The sequence below is a fragment of the Rhea americana genome, unplaced genomic scaffold (assembly GCF_003343005.1).
Source record: "Rhea americana isolate MKP2758 unplaced genomic scaffold, rheAme1 scaffold_49, whole genome shotgun sequence".
NCBI lineage: Eukaryota > Metazoa > Chordata > Aves > Rheiformes > Rheidae > Rhea > Rhea americana.
This window is the reverse complement of record NW_028186634.1, coordinates 4,149,755-4,164,967: the sequence shown is the minus strand read 5'-3', so window position 1 is coordinate 4,164,967 and position 15,213 is coordinate 4,149,755. Positions and strand designations below refer to the sequence as shown.

At 37.7% G+C, this 15,213-nt stretch overlaps 1 protein-coding gene across 3 annotated transcripts in view; it reads left to right on the top strand.

Annotated features, from left to right (window-relative positions):
* Positions 1–15,213, top strand: part of DENND5A (DENN domain containing 5A) — a 68,267-nt gene that overhangs the window by 17,502 nt on the left and 35,552 nt on the right. For 2 of the 3 annotated variants that reach the window (XM_085317193.1, XM_085317196.1), the window contains exons 2-5: positions 3,217–3,288; positions 3,958–4,067; positions 4,786–5,446; positions 13,723–13,910. In XM_085317193.1, the coding sequence (XP_085173319.1) occupies positions 3,217–3,288; positions 3,958–4,067; positions 4,786–5,446; positions 13,723–13,910 (1,031 nt within the window). The remainder of the gene's footprint in view (positions 1–3,216; positions 3,289–3,957; positions 4,068–4,785; positions 5,447–13,722; positions 13,911–15,213) is intronic. The other variant, XM_085317195.1, reaches the window with a different exon arrangement.

The window sequence follows — 15,213 nt, the reverse complement described above, 5'->3', positions numbered from 1 at the left end:
TTAGTTTTCAGCAGATAAAAACTTCTTCAAATTATTTTGTTTAAAAGCATCAATTTTACATGAAACTTGTACAAATGGAAAAATATTTATAGCTAAAACATCTTGTTTAAAGACTTACTGTAGCTCTGATCAACAAGGAAAACACTTTCTAGCCATGGTTCTGCTAAGGGACAGGAACCTTATGAAAAGCAAGATCTGATGATAGCTGTCTGTCGTAAGTGTAAGAACATGGACGTGACTGAAAGTGTTCTAAAACTTGTACAATGCATCATATTTTTATCAGTTTCTCTTCTCTTGGCTCTTAATTTAATCATTTTTAGAATAAAACAACGTCCATTCTCATGATAGATTTCTTTGCTGCATTCATTAAACCTGTTCTAGTGTCTTTCATTTTTATCAAACCCCTTCCAATTAGGATTGAATTAATCTGATGTATCTAATTCACACAGAGACAGATTTTAAAACCTTGAGTTATTTTTGCCTCTTGAAGATATGCAGCAATTAGTGTTTTGCTGTGGATGTGGGAGCAAAGCTTTGAACTGATCTTGAATTTAGGGTTAATTGCTTTTCTGCTCTGGGTGGAAGCAAATATTGTTTGTGGATTTTTCTTTTTTGTGTCTGTTTTTTGGTGGATATCTAGTGATAATCACTAGCTGTTCAGTAGGAGGAGTGAAGGGGGAACCTAGGCAACAGGCCTACTAATGTTCAAATTCTCACTGGTTGCATTGTCAAGGAAATAAGGTGGCCGCAGTCCTGGAATTGCACAGGTCGCCTTTGGGTTCCTGGACTGAACTTTGCACAGATGAGCAAAGTGGTGAGCAAACATTTGAGATTCCTTCACCCATCAGCTCCTTTTGAAAGCATGTTTGCCAGTTGTGAAGGCCAATTGGAAGAACCTTTGTTATACAGCAAAGTAAAAAGAGATAGCTGTAAGATGGAAACACCTACTACCATGAAAGGGAGATGAGCGCTGTGCTGATGCAGAAGATAGGAGAGCAAATATGAAATCAGAGCAGGATGGCTCTGGGAATAGAAGTGTAGTGTGGAGACACTTGGACAAGAACAGTGTCTGTGCAATAGCTGGATTTTTTGATAAATTATGGGAAGGCATCTAAGTATTGCTTTGTGCTTCTGTCTGGATCAAGATTTGGTTCAAAAGATATGATTGGTTTCCAGAAATCAATTTTAGTACTTTAGTGTTGGCTATTTAAGCTATAGACAGACTTCATGGCTAAAAATGTTAGGTTCATGTTATTGGAGAAATCTCTTGGGAGGAGATGGAGCAAGGGTTCTTAAAGTACGTTTTACAACGCATCCATTCAGTGTTGTGTTTTGTGATCAGAAGTGCAAAGCACCATCATGTATTTTGCAAAATGCATTGTCTTAATGAGAAGGTCCTAGAGTTACAGATTTTCTTTCTTTCTTTCCAAAGTATGCGTGACCTTGCATATAAGTGAACTCAGTGATTATGGTGGGTGGCTTTCAAGTTCAGGAGAAATTTTTCTTCCTTAATTATCTAAAAGCTGATATTACATCATCTGCACAGATGTAAATATAGAAAATAGTAGGTGTGTTAAACCTCCTGAGTTATTTTTTCAAACCTGTCCTACAGAGTGTGTACTTGTATCTGTAAAAAGTATAGCATGACTTTTTTTCTGCCTTTTTTGAGATTTGAAGTTTCTTTAAATGCCTGTTGTCATCTTTTGAAAACTTATTTCTAGCCCTTGCATAAGTGACTGCTGTTATTGCTAAATGTTTTCTGTTATTGAAACAGAAAGGTCTTTCTAAGGATGGTTGTATTTCAGTGAAGTTGTGTTCTCGTCTTTTTTCCTGAATATACCGCTCTAAATACATTTTTTTTTAAATTTTCCCAGATTTGCCTGTGTTCAGTAATATTCTTGTTCAGAGAAAAGAAGTAATAAAAGTGTAGCTGAATAGTTTTGTATGAAAATCAGTTGAGTTGTTTATTTTTATAAACAAAAGCTCTCAATTTCAGTGCTTAAGAACTGGGGGATTAACAAAATAGATGCAAGTATTTTAGGTATTTTAGGATTGCAAGACCTGTCCTAGGTCCTGATTTGAGATAAATTCTCTGGGTGTAATGCTTAAGGCATGTTCTTTAAACAAAATCTAGCATTACACGACTTCTCAGCTGTAGCAAGAGGGGTTTTTAAAGCATTTTATGAGGAAAAAAATTTTGTTCGTACAAATGTAATATGTCTGTTAGGTTCTGTATTGTCTACATCTGCTGTTGGAACTAGCTCTACATATAGCTACTTTGGAAGTAAATGTTTTACAGAATAAGGATGCTAAGTTAGTTTAGAAATTGAATTTTAAATATTACTGTAAAAGTATAGAACAAACCCAATCAATTCTGAAATCAATTTCTATTGCTGTGTAATTACTATGTGCAAGATAACAAGTGAGGAGTTGAAGTGTGTTTTCCCTTTTGCAGGTGCTGCTGAAATAGTTTGATTTATTTAAAGCATGTGATTTCATGCAATTCTGCCTGATTGTTAATACAGCTGTCAACAGCTGCATGCTCATTTTGCTAACTGTACTCTAGTAAGACAGCAAAGATTATTTTAAGATAGGCAGTTTGGGGTATGTTATTTATTTATTTATTTTAATTTTAGTCAACTCTACACATTCAGAGGCATTAATGCAGAAAGTCCTGTGCTATCACTATAGGTGACCATTGCTCTTGAGGAAACTTGAGCGAATAAACAAGGCTGAACCTGCTTTTCAAGCATATGGCTGGGCAAGGTCTGCTCTTCTGTAAAAAGCTATGACCATATCACTTTAATGTAGTTCTATAGGCCCTGAAATGGTCTTGTGCTTGGGATTAATTTCATCATCTGCTCTTAGGGAGTATTTTATAGTTGAGATTCTAAAACTTTCATCATTTAACAGATAGCTATTAATATTGCTGGATTGGTATTGTGGTTATGCATATAGGAGCCATGAGCTGTCACATACTTAGATCTTCTCCTTCAAGAAATACGTATGTCTGAAATGTTTACTGTGAAATTTCTGTAGCTCATTCAGTAACATAACCATCAACATGTATAAGAACATATTAGGAGAACAGAACATGTATTATGTATACTAATTCTATATAAAATACTCATGCTGTGTACTCATTTTTGCTAGCTACATAATTACAGTCAACAGTGTGCAATTTATAATGCAGTGTTGTTTTTATTTGTTATATAGCTTTATGCCAGTATATACAGGCCTCTAAAACCCGAGATGGTGCCGGCTGTTTCATTTCAAGTGCAACAGAAGGTAAAGGTGTTGGGGGAAAAAAACCACAGTTTTTCTGGTTCTTCTGGTACCCTATCTTCATGAGCATTTAAATAGTTCTTAATCTTTTAACCTTCTAGAATTTCTCTTTCCAGCTAATTTTTATAATAGATGGTGGATACCCATTTTTTCTAAGTCTCAGAGAAGAAATTAAACGCTACCTGTATGTCTGCCTTAAACTTCCATTGCCTTTGCATCTTGTCTATTTGTGCTTTTCTTCAGTAACAAAATGGAGATTTCTCTGAAACTGAAGCTTTAGCTGTACTTTAACAAGAATGAAATATGTGAAGTGTATCTTTGAGAATTGCTGTAATAAATACAAACACATATTAATATAGTAACACTTCAGGAAAAGCACAGATATGTAATGACACATAAAATTACAATGCTAATCCTTGCTAATCTCTGCAGTTTGATTACATGCTTAACTAACTGTCTTGCGTCTTCTGTTTCTCTTAAAGGGACTGTGTGCACTTAATTCACTTTTTCCTCACACCTAGCTACTGATGTCTTGCTTTCTGGCCTAGTTTGAATGTGTCTAAAAAGAGAATGAAATATTTACGTATATGTGTGTGTGTGTGTGTGTATATATATATATATATATATATATATATATATATATATATTTATATTTTTTTTTTTAACCTGCAGGGGAGAATTTTGAACAGACGCCATTAAGACGTACATTTAAGTCCAAAGTTCTTGCTCGCTTTCCTGAGAATGTTGAATGGAACCCTTTTGACCAGGATGCAGTGGGAATGGTCAGTATCACTTAATGCAGTGACCTTTATTCTTAAGGCACAGATCTACTTTAAGAGTTGGAAGCATCCATCTGTGTTTTTCATGACAAAAAAAGTTGCAGTGCAGAGTCTGGTGTAAATTCAGCAAATGTCTATGAATTGCTCTAAATTGTGTGGGCTGAAAAGATCTTTTCATTTAATGGGGATAGTACTTTTTTGGGGAGAAATTTAAGATAAATATGATGAGTTTGTAGGCCTTTTTTTGTTTGTTTCTATGACTGCTTTTTTACAGCCTAGAAACCTGGCACAGAAATAAATTAGTTTGTGATTAATGAATCTTCTTTGCACATGGATTCTTTCTGATAATTAGAATGCAGTGTAATTTCTTAATTCAGATTAATATGTCACTTTTCTGTCATGCTTCCATTTGCGGTGATCAAAATATTTTTCTTTATGCAGGTTTGAATTTTACTGTTTTGTTCCTATTGAGACTAGTAACAAAATGCTTGTAAGTTTCAATAGAAACCGAACACAACACTTTCAATGTGCTCCTTTAGTTTTTATAACTTCTTGCAGCACTGTGTTATGCAGTAATGTAGTGCTCAATAAAATTTTAAAGAGAAATGTGATGTAGCCTGTGGATTTTAAATCCTATTTTAGCCAATGTTTCTGGAGGCAGGGGATGAGAAAAGTGTTCTAATAGTATTCTCCCCTTCCCCCCCCCCCCTTCTTGTTGTAGCTATGTATGCCGAAAGGGCTTGCTTTCAAGACGCAAGCAGATTCCAGAGAACCTCAGTTTCACTCTTTTATTATTACTCGTGAAGATGGCTCACGGACATTTGGATTTTCTCTTACATTTTTTGAGGAAGTTACTAGCAAACAGATCTGCAGTGCAATGCAGACATTGTATCATATGCACAATGCTGAGTATGACATTTTTCATACTCCACCGACAAATGATAAAGATAGCTGCAGCAGCACGGGAGACTGCAATGGCACTTCTGTTTCAAAGCTACAGCGTTTTAACTCATATGATATTAGCAGAGACACACTGTATGTCTCAAAGTGCATTTGTCTGATCGCTCCGATGTCTTTCATGAAAGCTTGTAAGAAAGTACTAGAACAACTTCACCAAGCAGTGACTTCACCTCAGCCACCACCTCTACCTTTAGAAAGCTACATCTACAATATTCTATACGAAGTTCCTCTTCCTCCAGCAGGCAGATCATTAAAATTTTCAGGTGTTTATGGACCGATTATCTGCCAAAGGCCAAGCACCAATGAACTACCGTTATTTGATTTTCCGGTTAAAGAAGTTTTTGAATTGCTTGGAGTAGAAAATGTGGTTCAGCTCTTTACCTGTGCCCTCTTGGAATTTCAGATACTACTTTATTCACAGCGTGAGTACTTCCTTTCTGTTTTCTTGTCTTATATTTGTACTGGCACAGGAGGGTTTATTTCTTTCATTTCTTGAATGACACTTTACTATTTTTAAAATGTCATTGGTGTGTTAATACAATCAGATGGATCTGTGTGCAGATTTTAATGTTAAGAAAAGTTCTGTAGTTGCCAAGAGATCTTTGCTTTGGCTTCTGTTCTTAGACACCTACATTTAAAGTTTGTGGCTTTCATATAGTCTCTCATGTTTATGGACTGATGAAACAAAAGGAAAACCTGTCCTTTTTATTGTTACCTCTGGAAAACAGTCTGCTGTTCAATAGAGTATTATACTTGCTCTCGTGTTCCTCTCTAGCTGCTTATCTGAATTCTCCCTCTAGCTTTGCTGAACTACGTGTGCATTTTGAGATGAAATATAGCTGATTATGTATGGTTTGGAAGAATAATTAATGGTGCAAATATAATTTTTCATTTGTTGTACTATAGTTGTTGCTCTGGAAAAAAAAAAAAAGGGTATCCAAAAAAGTTTGATTTGAATGAAGTTAAATCCCAAATCTCAGTTAAGGTCGTAAACAATTACTACTGAAGTCAAGTAAATAAAGACTTTTTTTTTTCTTAAGAAGATAAGAAGGTGAGTGGCAACTAAACTGAATTAGCATCTGTTTATCTGTTTATATGTTAATATAGTAGTGATAATCCATTTGCTGTGTTGACTGGGGACCACTGGGCTTCTTGCTTAATATACTGTTATTCAGTCAGAGTATATAGAGTTATACCAGAAGATAATTTTTTTTCTTCTCTGTCTGAAGTTGGCTAATGTTAGTGCATACCCAGTCATCCATAATGGTGTGGATTAAAGTAGACCGATTATCTACAATTTGATCACTATATTATATAGTAGTGATAAAGAAACATAGAAGATCCTAAGGTTAATTGTGGGACAGCCCACGATGTTACTTCCATCTTTCATTGCATCCATTTTTTTTCCATTGTGTTGTTATTGAAATATGCAGAATACAAATTGGAGCTATTTATAAAGTATATCCTATGATTACCAGAATTCAGTGCATCTGTATCCAAAACAGACATGTGTATCTGTTGAAATGAGTGCATAGGCTAAAGTCAAAGATGAGTTTTGTGTGTATGGTCAAGGTTTATCAAATTATTGTGTTTGTGTTTTGTCTGAATAGTCAAGGTCATCAAAATACTGTGTTTGTGTTATGGCAACAAAGCATTATGTCCAAAGTGTTGCACTGTATAAACTCAATTCATTAACTACTAGAGGAAAACTATAGTTATTCAAACACAATAAAATAAATTTTATTGCACTCTGTAATGGTTACTATTTTGAGTTTAAAAATAAAATTGCTTTGCTTATTATTTTTAGAGTAACTAGAAATACTTGCCTAGTAGACAGACTTTTCTTTCTGTGGTTTCTCCAGAAATGGACTAGGCATTTGTGTGTTTGGGGTGTAGAGAGAGTTTGTTTATGTGGATTTCTCTGTTCCACCAACGGATGATTCAAACATCAGCTTTTCATCTGGAAAAGAACCCAAGAAAGTTGGCGTGTAGTCTTGCTGGAGTTAGGTCCTGTGACAGGTGTGTGCATGTGTGCCTAGCCTGTTGGAAGCACTACAAGAAAAGCAATGTGTGCATATCAAAATGGGGTCTTCTGATCCCTTTTCAGGCCATCCCATTACATGTTCTTTTCTTCTTTCACTCAACTCACTTGAGGATTAGTTTTCTGTATACTGAGTTTTGTTTCCAAGTTACATTAAAAGGTTTAACCTTTTTTTAGCGCTTCTTTCCAAGAGTCTGACCAGCTACTAATTTAAGTAGCTTAAAATAGGTCATGAGCATATCTGTGTTGTGTACACTCAGACTTATGGAAATCAAAGGGAAGGGATTAATGTGACATAAGGCCTGTAGGCCTGGATCTTTATGACAGTTTGCTTCCACTGTTTCCCTCACCTCACGGCAAATGTTGGCTGAGTTGGGCTGCTGTACACCTAATAGAAGAGTCCAGTATCAAGTCCAGTGAACAAGTGTCAATAACTTTTCACCAATAGTTTGTATGAAAAGTTTTTTTCCAGTAGAAAAAGAATTTATTTCCTGACTTTTGGCAATGAGTTTTGACAAATTAGTTGTGGTACATCCTTTTGAACTTTAACTTTGCTTAAATACCTGCTTTCTAAGGAAGATAATTTCTGACTTTTTTTATTTTATTAAATTATATTTTCCACTTTATTGGTGTTTCTTAACAACCACTTTTGGTGCAATTTGCTAATACTCATTCAGCATATTGTCAAAACTTCTACTGATTTAACAACAGAAGCTGTTGCAGGCTGCTAGAATTGCCAACAGTCAAGTTGAGGTCTTCTGCTAAAATGCTTTTTATACAGATGTACTTCATTTTGGCTGAGTGGGAAGTATTTTAAAGTTCTTGAAAGTTAACTTTTTCTTACTGTAACATATTTTTTTTCCTCTTCTGTAACTGTGATGTTCCAAGTGTTTTATTCTACATGGCAATGAATTAGAAAATTGCTTTAATGAAGTGAATGCTGTGATGCTTAAAAGATGCTTCTGACTGAGGTTCTGGTTATCTATACATTTGCCTAGTGTTATTTGTCTTTTGTTTTGCTTCCTTTATAATTGAATATACTTTCTATTCTTTCTTTTCTACAGTTGATTAACACCCCTTCTTGCTTTGTTTAAAAAAGATAGGGAACCTTGAGTGTAGGTGAAGGTGATGGTGTACTTTAGTTCTGAATAGAGTCAGAAATTGCTTAATTCTTAGAGGGCTTATCTTTTTTTTTTTTTTTTTTTTTTGGATATGCAAAGTAGTGCAAAGTTGTCCGTGTGAATATATCTGGTTTTTTTAATGTCCTTTTGCTTTGCTAAGTCTTCCAGTATTTGAACCTGTGACACTGAGATGGTTTGAATCATTTCTCATTATTCTAGGTCAGATGGCATTATCATACTCATTGGGCAGATTTTGATTTAGAACAATACGTATCAGTATCATAGAGTTTGCTCATGAGATTACATTTATTTTACCCTTGGAGTGCTTTGTAGCCATATGCAGTCCTTCTGGAAACAAATTATTTAGCATCTTAAGAAGTAGTCAGTCAGTCCTTGGAGTAGGATTTGGCAGTGAATGACTTCTGTTTTAAGATTCTTTTGCTGTGTTTCTGATTTTATGCTTCCTGGAAATTCTTCTTTTTTATCTCACTGTATTGGCTCAGCCTCTGTTTTGAACAATTATAAGCCAAATGCAGAGAATGTTTTGACTGTCCTCTTGAGAGAGCTATGTTTCCGTTCCCACTTGGAAAAGTGTATGAAGAATGGCAATGCCTGGAGACAATGCTAAAACAAATGAAGGTCCTGAAGCTGCTGCTAATGCTGAGCCAGTGCTAAGGAATTCTGGCAGAAGTACCTGAGGATGGTGGCACTGAATGATTGAGGCCTTTAGTAGTGCCCTCACTAGGTTATTTTGTGGGAGCTGGGTTGCATTCCTGCAAATTATTTCACAGATACATCAGCAATATGAATTTATTCTGTATCTCTCTGAAAAGCATGCACTGAGTTACGACAACTGTGGAATCTGGTTGGAGGAGATTTTTCCAAGCAGCTAAAAACAATGAAATGAAAAATAAAATGCACCACTGACACAGACTATGGTCTTAGTTTTCTTTTTCAGGGTATTTGCAGTCTGTTACTATTTTTGAGCAGATTTAAGTATTTGTCTGACTGCTTTGCTTTTAAATCATGCCTCTCCTTCTTTTCACTTGCTCTAAATGATACATGCTTAGGAGATTCAGTTTTATTTCTTTAGAACCTTAGTCCTATGTTGGCTAACTCCATAATCTCCTACTTAGGTAAGAGGTTGTCTTCTGATGCCTATGGTGATTTAGGAAACTTGCTCCTTGATGCAGGCATCTTTAATCAGCCTCTCAGACACAGAAGTGATCGTGAATTGGACATACTTCAGCCCACTGCTCCTACTGATGATAGTTTGCTGTTACTACAGTTACTCTTTTTCTGAAATAAAAGGTCTAATTAAAGAAATGTATGTGTTTTTAGGGAGTCTGACATACTGAATATTTGTATTCACTCTCCACTGCTTAAATATTCTTTTATACCATATTTTCTGTTGTGAACAGGTATGAATAAAAAGGAACTTTAGGTCAAGGCAGTGCTTTATTCTGATAACTGAACTGTCTACAGAGAACTCTATACAACTTCCCTCCCTCTTTTGTGCCCCTCTTGTTTAAGGAGGGACTTAATCCTGGCAGATGGCACATAGAATCATAGAAGCGGTAAGGTTGGAAGGGACCTCTGGAGATCATCTAGTCCAACCCCCCTGCTCAAGCAGGGTCACCTAGAGCATGTTAGACAGGGTTGCATCGAGGTGGGCCTTGAAGATCTCCAGAGAAGGAGACTCCACAACCTCTCTAGGCAACCTGTTCCAGTGCTCTGTCACTCTCACAGGGAAGAAATTCCCCCTCATGTTCAGGCGGAACTTCCTGTGCTCCAATTTCTGCCCATTGCCTCTTGTCCTGTCGCATGGGGCAACTGAAAAGAGTTTGTCCCTGTCCCCTTTGACACCCTCCCTTCAGGTACTTGTACACATTGATAAGATCCCCCCTCAGTCTTCTCTTCCCCAGGCTAAACAGGCCCAGCTCTTGCAGCCGTTCCTCATAGGGCAGGTGCTCCAGCCCTCTGAGCATCTTCGTAGCCCTACACTGGACTCTCTCCAGTAGCTCCATGTCTCTCTTGTAGTGGGGAGCCCACAACTGGACACAGTACTCGAGATGAGGCCTCACCAGGGCTGAGTAGAGGGGCAGGATCACCTCCCTCGACTTGCTGGCAACACTCTTCCCAATGCAGCCCGGGATACCACTGGCCTTCTTGGCCACAAGGGCACATTGCTGGCTCATGGTCAACCTGTCATCCACCAGCACTCCCAGGTCCTTCTCTGCAGAGCTGCTCTCCAGCAGGTCAGCCCCCAGCTTGTGCTGGTGCCTAGGGTTATTTCTCCCTAGGTGCAGGACCTGGTACTTGCCCTTGTTGAACCTCAGGAGGTTCCTCTTTGCCCAGCTCTCCAGCCTGCCCAGGTCTCTCTGAATGGCAGCACAGCCCTCAGGTGTGTCAGCCACTCCTCCCAGCTTGGTATCATCAGCAAACTTGCTGAGGAGGCACTCTGTCCCCTCACCCAGGTCATTGATGAAGAAGTTCGAACAGGATCTTCCAGCTTTACCCATACTCTTTCTGAAAATCTATGGTGATGGTCCTTCGTTGTTGGGGCAACTAACTCTGCCATAAAGCAGCAATATGAGAGTTGCAGGCAAACTGGAAATTACATCAATATTTGATTGTCATCCCTGAAATAAGAAAATTAGGAGGGAAAGCTATACTAACACAGTCCTCTGGTTGTTTTGAATCTGACCAAGTCAAAGAATTCCTGTAGACTCTGACAGACTTCTCTGCCTTATTCCCATCCTGCTCCTCTCCTTCTAGATCCAAGACCTCTCACTTCTGCTTATCTTCTCTGGATTTTTTTTTTTTAAACAAATCAACAAAACTCTGTAGATACACTTGCTAAAGATAAATGCTGATGTAAATTGCTTCTCATATACACAGTAAGGGCTAATATAATTGCGTACAGGAATTAGAAGAACAGATCAGCCCTTCCTGTGTTCTTAAAGTGTGTGGCAACATATAAAAAGTAGTAGATTTTGGTCCTTGCTCTTCTCCTATCAATGCTCTTGTCCAATACAAGGAAAAGTACCTACGTTTTATGTGCACCAGAAAACTTTCCATAGCTAAGCATATCCCAGGTTCAAAATATGACCAATGCCTCTGCTGAAATACTACTTCTTTCTATTTTTATTTTTAAATCCCTTGTAATGCTTTGGTACCTGAAGTGTAAAAAAAAACAAAATCCCACACCCTTTCTGGATAGTTGAAGCGTAAGAAAACACTATAGTTATCTTGATTCAGGCTTGAAGACTTCTTGCTTGGCGTTTTGCCAGTAGCTCATAAACTTTATAAAGCCTGCAAAATATAGTTACTGTTACTTGAAGACTGTCACAGTGCAGGTCAAATAGTTTGGAATAGCTTAAGGCACGCGGCTATCCAGGATCAAAGACCTGCATTTGCAGAGAGAAACCTGAATTATTGGTGTTGCTTTGTAATTAATTTGAAAGGCTAATACTAAAGTTAGCATAATGACAGAGAAAGAGAGATAATTTGTATTTAAATTAGCAGGATTAGACAGGGTTTTCTGTGTAGTAGGAAATCACTGTTTCTAATATGAGACTTGTTCTTTCAGATAAAGAAGTTCACTATGAACCAGCTGAAATGTTTGTGCATCTATGGGTAATTTTAAAGTTCCTTTTAAAGCTGAAGAAAATAGAGTATGGAATGAGATTCTTCTTCTTGAAGCTTGTAATTAATTCATCACTGTGATTAAAGCTGCAAGCCAATGAGTAACTGAAGGCAGATCCCTGTGTCCATGCAGAATAGTGGTGTAGATGTGCACTTCAGAAACAACTTTGCTATTGAAAGTGGTTACCACTTGCTGGCCTGCCCTCACTCACAGTTATTTCCTTCAGCTTGCTGCTGGTGATGGTTACTGTGTTGTTCCTCAGCTTACTTCGTTCAAGTGAGCTGTTAGCAGAGACTTTAAATCGTTTAAACTATCCCAACTCCTTTGGATTGAAGGAGCACCTGAGCAGTGGATCTGGTGTGGGACAGTGACAGATACCTCTGCAGCAACATTTTTCACTGGCACAGCTTGATCTGAAATGAAAAATCAAAAACCTAGATTGCAAAACTGGGACTGAAGTTAGCAAAGATTGTACTGAGTTCCTGTTGGGTTGTGACACTCTTCAGTCCCCAAGGTCTACAACTTTGATTTCAAACAAAATGAGTCATGAAATGCTAGGAACTGAATTTCTTGGCCCTCTGTATTCTGCCACCTGAACTCTGAATGAAGGATGGCTAAGGAGAGAATTAAAGCCATAACTTTGAAATAGTGCATAATTGAGCTTAATTTTTGTCTGGAGTATTTACTTTAGACCAAATGTTACTTTGCAGCTTTCTCTCTCCACTTTGCGACAGTGTGCAACAGCTTAGAAACCTCAGTAGCTGAATCTGTGTGTTCAGGTGCCTTTCAAAATTTCATATTGTCTGGTGTTTTATGAATGTGTTAAAAGGTGTGYGCAAACACACATATTAAGGGTACTGATTTCTCTTCCCTTTTGGTCCCCCCCCCACCTTTTACCTGCTACTTTTGGCTAGATTTAAATACTTTTGCAGTATCATGAGAAATGCATCCTATATTTACAGCTTGAACTGTATTTATAGCCTGATTCAAAGTAGGAATTGTTTTAGTCTTGTGAGCTTCTTTTATAGTCTTTCCAGCCTGGTTGCAAGAAAATCATCTGAATATTTTAGCAGTTGTTTGAATTAGACCACACACTCTTGAGTTCCTATGGTGTTGCCTTCTATACGATGCATATGTATCAAAAATCATTGAAGATGATTCTGTAGTATGAAAGAGGAGGTGGAGGTTTTGKCCCAGTGTACTGCTGTGTTAACTAGTACCAGCTGCTGAATTAAACCAACAAAAACCCTTTGGTATGCATATTGCATGCATGCATTTAGCACTGTTTTTAAATTCTACAAGGAAGTAAGTTGCTTTTACATTTGAACTTTTGAGGAAAACTGAGACTGGTCATATATTGCAAAACATAAATGAAGTTGATCCTTTTTCTTTTTTACACTTATTCCAGTCTCAGTCCTGAGTTGCCTACTACACAGCATTCTTTATACAAGTCTAGACACTCATTTAAAAAACGTTTATTTTAGAGATACCAGATGCCTTGGGTTTCATGCAAGGCTTCCATAGAAAGATAGAAGAATGGAGAAAATAATGCATTTCCGATTTATTTCTTAGCCCACTACAATATTGCTTCCGCACTCAAAATGATGTTCCTGAATAACCCTTGTATAAGCAGCAGAGAATGACTTAATGGATGCCAAGAATTAATTTGCTCATTTCCATATGACTTGTAGAATGACCTACTTTGTGCTCAGCACTCTCTGTTTTTTCAGCAGAATGTGCTTCAGTGCACAAGTCTGGGCTTTCATTAAAGATGCTGCTCAGCTAGCAGTGGGTTTTGTGGCTTCAGTTTTAAGACAAACTCTCTTTTAATTAGATTCATTTACTTAAATATGTTCGTGAAATAATTTTTTTTTTGCTCTTTTTCAGATTATCAGAGACTGATGACTGTGGCAGAGACCATCACAGCTCTAATGTTTCCATTTCAGTGGCAGCATGTGTATGTTCCTATCCTTCCAGCCTCCCTCCTTCATTTTCTAGATGCACCTGTCCCTTACCTGATGGGATTGCACTCTAATGGGCTAGATGACAGGTCTAAGCTGGAACTGCCTCAAGAGGTGAGAGGAGCTTGGCTCAACTGATTAACTACTGTATGTTACTTTGAGGAAAGTGAGAAACGAGCTGAAGGATTAATGATGAGTCTAGCAACCACTGAGAAATTCCTGTTGATTGTCATTTGAGATGGTTCTTTATTTATTGGAGCTGCTTAGAAAATCCAGTGTAATTGATAAATAAAACCCCGTTCTGGAAATTTTATGCTGTGTTAAGGTTCAACTTTGTAGTTTTTCAGGTATTTTTGCAGTTACTGAAGTTACAGAAGGGATGTTTTTGTGTTACAAAACACTCTGTGGTAGAGATGCCACAAAGCGACAACATATTTAGTCCAGTCATGCTATGAAGTGCAGGAAGGTGCAGACTGAACTTACTGGCTTGGGCTGCACAGCTGCTTCTGTGTGGTGCTGAGTGAGCAAGGCTTATTGACTGGCTTGAGATCTGTGCTCTACTTGAGCTGGTTCCTGGCTACACAGCAGTAGGCTAGGTTTCTCTGCACTGCATTTCTAAGTTGGGGTCAGTTTATGTAGAACTAGCCTGGCAGATGTCTGCATGAAAACTATTTAAGTTTCTCTTCTGAAATGCATAATTCAGTCTGCACCTAAATGTCAGCATCTACTTGGGCAAACTCATGTAAACTGTGGTAGTACTCAGGAAATCCTCCCCTGGAGTGAAGCCCTATTAGCATCGGATACTGTATAAACAGAGCAAATGGTCACTGAAGGCTCTGCTACTCCTACCATGAGGCTGAGGCTATGTTAAGACTGTTTAGAGGTTGTTTCTTTTATCCCTACTTCTCACATCAAAAATACTATTTTTAGGGACATGTCAGGAGAGAGTTTAAAAGCTGGTTGTGAGGGTCAGGGAACCAAGAGCACTTGAGCGCTACCTGCAGCAGCTGCAGAAGTGTCTGCAGGAGCCAGTTGTTATTTTAACTGTTATATGACTGTTACAGTATGATCTGGCTATTTGCTGGCAAGAAGCTAGAGAGCTCTACCAAGTGGGAGAGCCTGTGGGAGGTTGAAACTAGTGCCTGCAGAGCAATTAGCTGTGGGACAGTACAGCTCTGGTCCCTGTTAGAATCTGCCTATTGTTAGTGTAGGTAGGTGTAGCTTCACAGAGGAGGAAACGGGCAAATAATGGAAAACATGCTACTTAGAGAATCCTATTAGTGCTGTAATCTCTGTCACTTTCTCTGGTTGTCTGTTTTCTTCTGTTATCATTTATATTACTGGAAAAGCAGAAATATGATGGAGGGAGGATTTTTTTTTTTTTTTTTTTTTTTTTTTTTTTTTTTTTTTTTTTTTT